This window comes from Penaeus vannamei, chromosome 26, assembly GCF_042767895.1.
Source record: "Penaeus vannamei isolate JL-2024 chromosome 26, ASM4276789v1, whole genome shotgun sequence".
Taxonomy (NCBI): domain Eukaryota; kingdom Metazoa; phylum Arthropoda; class Malacostraca; order Decapoda; family Penaeidae; genus Penaeus; species Penaeus vannamei.
In genome coordinates, this window is record NC_091574.1 from 7,892,786 (window position 1) to 7,895,285 (window position 2,500).

Here is a 2,500-nt window from a genome sequence, read left to right on the forward strand (position 1 = left end):
CTTAGGTCGTCGTGTGTCAGGGTAGCAGCGCTTTGTAGGTTCACAGTGAGGTGCAACATTCAGTAGGAGGGTCACATCGTCTTCAGGGGCTGAAATATAAGTGTACCAGGCCAGTAAAAGAGCTAAGGAGGAGAATGATAGTTTTGCTTGTCAGTACCTTATTAAGATGCCAGAAAATGAGAGAGTAATAAGAACATTTGTTATGAGAAGGCAATCTGTCATGAGAAGGTGTTAATTACTCAGGACCTGTTAGGATTAGTGGGTTTTAAAAAGTACCATTATTTTGTAGGGAGAAAGTTAGTGAGCGAGAATTCCATATCTCTGGGCTAAATAGGCTAGTAACAATGCTTCGGACACTTAAAGTAACGTGTCTCGGTGCTGTAAAAAAAGACATATGTGCGGTGGCGGCGCACAATTCGGAGGCAGCTTAGCCTGAGCAAAAGTAAACGTGTGCGAGTAACAACATTCGGCGGGCGCGATTCCTTCGTAGGAGATTCAACGGCGTCTGGGCGCAATTCCTTCGTAGTAGAAATATCAGCTTAAAACTAAATTGCGGTGATAACTGTGTAAGCCTATATAAAGCATGGTGTCTGCAGTGCATTATCCTTATTGCGACTCCATCAAGTTACAAATTACATATTCAACAATACCTTAAAACTAAAGAAGCATAAATTCCAGCAGTATTAACGACAAGATATCGAATATTGATAGTAGACATCATTAAAGCGAGTTAAAATTAGTTATAAAACGTATGGTACTTAATACAATAATCCTAGAGTGGATTTCGTGTAGAGCGGTCAAATATGTAGTAAAAAGGTCATCTACATGTATGTGTGCATAAGCGAACAATTACCGCGGCAAGTAAAGGGAAAGTGATTTTCAAAACACACCATATGAATGAATTCACAGAATGAGAGTGAAAACGCAAGCAGTAACGAAGGAACTACTAATAACCATAGCATACAGAGTGAAGGAAACGATAATTGTAAATTCGCAATAATAGACATGAATAATATATGCGGGAAACGGAACCTATAATAATTGAATATACTGAACTTGTTATTTGCTCAGAGAAAATACAATAATACGATAGGCTGAAAGACACAAATAACACAATATACATCCATTTAAGAATTGTTAAGGCTGGGAATGAGGTGGGGAATGAGGAGAGTGTTGTCACAGTGATCTCAGTGTGTGACCGATAGAAGTTAAAACAATCATTTATCATCATTTGGGACCTAACACCGACGGGGGCGCATAGCCGCATCCACCCTTTACTTCCACATTTTGGGGTCCCTCATGGCAAGCCTCCAGGCAGGGACTCGGCCCATCTCGAGCTCCTCCCGACAGGTTTGATCGATCTGCCCAGGCCACGACCTCCTAAGTCGTGGCCGTATAGCCTGAGTTGGAGATCCCGGATTGTCTCACGGTGCAACCGTTGGTTGGACACGTGGTCCCGCCAACTGTACCCCATGATCCAGCACAAGGGCCTATTACAGAAGGCATCAAGACGAGACCAAGGCACAGGATAATGTCCAAGTTTCACTACCGTATAGCAAAACTGGCACTATCAGGGCCTTGAAAAGCCGTAGCTTGGTCCTTCTGCACACGTACGGGCATCTTCAAAAACTCTTGTCGAGAGAGTTCTTGACCCCTGCTGCCAGGCCAATTCGTCTGCTGACTTTCTGGTCTGACAGCCCAAAGTTATGAACTACACTACCAAGGTATATAAAGCTCTCTGTGACTTCAATGTCCGCAAGCACGTACCGATTGAACAGGTTCTAGCAAGTCCCCAAAGTCCTGGAGACCTCTAGACCCAAGGGTTTCGCTTCATTACTAAATGCACCAAGAGCCACCAGTAGGGTTTCCAAAGACTCAGAATAGCAACATCATCGGCAAAGTCAAGGTCTGTAACCTTGATAGTGCCCGGTGTTGCTCCACAATGACTTTGAACAGTAGCTCTGCCCAGTATCCAGTTCATGCAAGTATTGAAAAATGTTGGTGCAAGAATACAGCCTTGCCTTACTCCTGAACTAACAGGAAAGAAGCTCGACAGGCCCTCGCCACACTTTACAGCACTATCAGTACCAATATACAGACGCTATTAATCCAATAATCCTTGGAATTCTTCTCAGTCTCAGGATCTCCCAGACTGATTCCCGATGTACTGTATTGAACGCCTTCTTGAGGTCGATGTAGGCTGCAAGCAGCCCACGCCCGAACTCACGACGGCGCTCTACAGTGACTCGATGCGTAAGGATACGGTCTATTGTGGACTTACCAGGAGTGAATCCAGATTGCTCCGGCCTCTGATGCCTCAGTAGGTAGTCTCTGATACGTCTCAGAAGGATGTTGGCAAGAACCTTGCCTGGTATACTGAGCAGTGTGATGCCTCGGTTATTGCTGCAGTCCCAACGGTCCCCCTTCCCCTTCCAGAGAGGGATGACCACGCCCCTCAACAGGTCAGGGGGAACGGTACCAGACCGCCAGACGGCAGCCA

The 2,500-nt window shown here is 45.4% G+C and overlaps 1 protein-coding gene across 1 annotated transcript in view; it reads right to left on the bottom strand.

The window, feature by feature from the left end:
* Nucleotides 1–1,286, bottom strand: part of LOC138866597 (mitogen-activated protein kinase kinase kinase 7-like) — a 3,167-nt gene extending 1,881 nt beyond the window's left edge. The window contains exons 1-3 of the mRNA XM_070139733.1: nucleotides 1,279–1,286; nucleotides 1,081–1,094; nucleotides 1–89 (exon numbers count right to left, since the gene is read on the bottom strand). The exon at nucleotides 1–89 is cut by the window's left edge and continues 26 nt beyond it. Of these exons, the coding sequence (XP_069995834.1) occupies nucleotides 1–89; nucleotides 1,081–1,094; nucleotides 1,279–1,286 (111 nt within the window). The remainder of the gene's footprint in view (nucleotides 90–1,080; nucleotides 1,095–1,278) is intronic.
* Nucleotides 1,287–2,500: the final 1,214 nt, after the last annotated feature.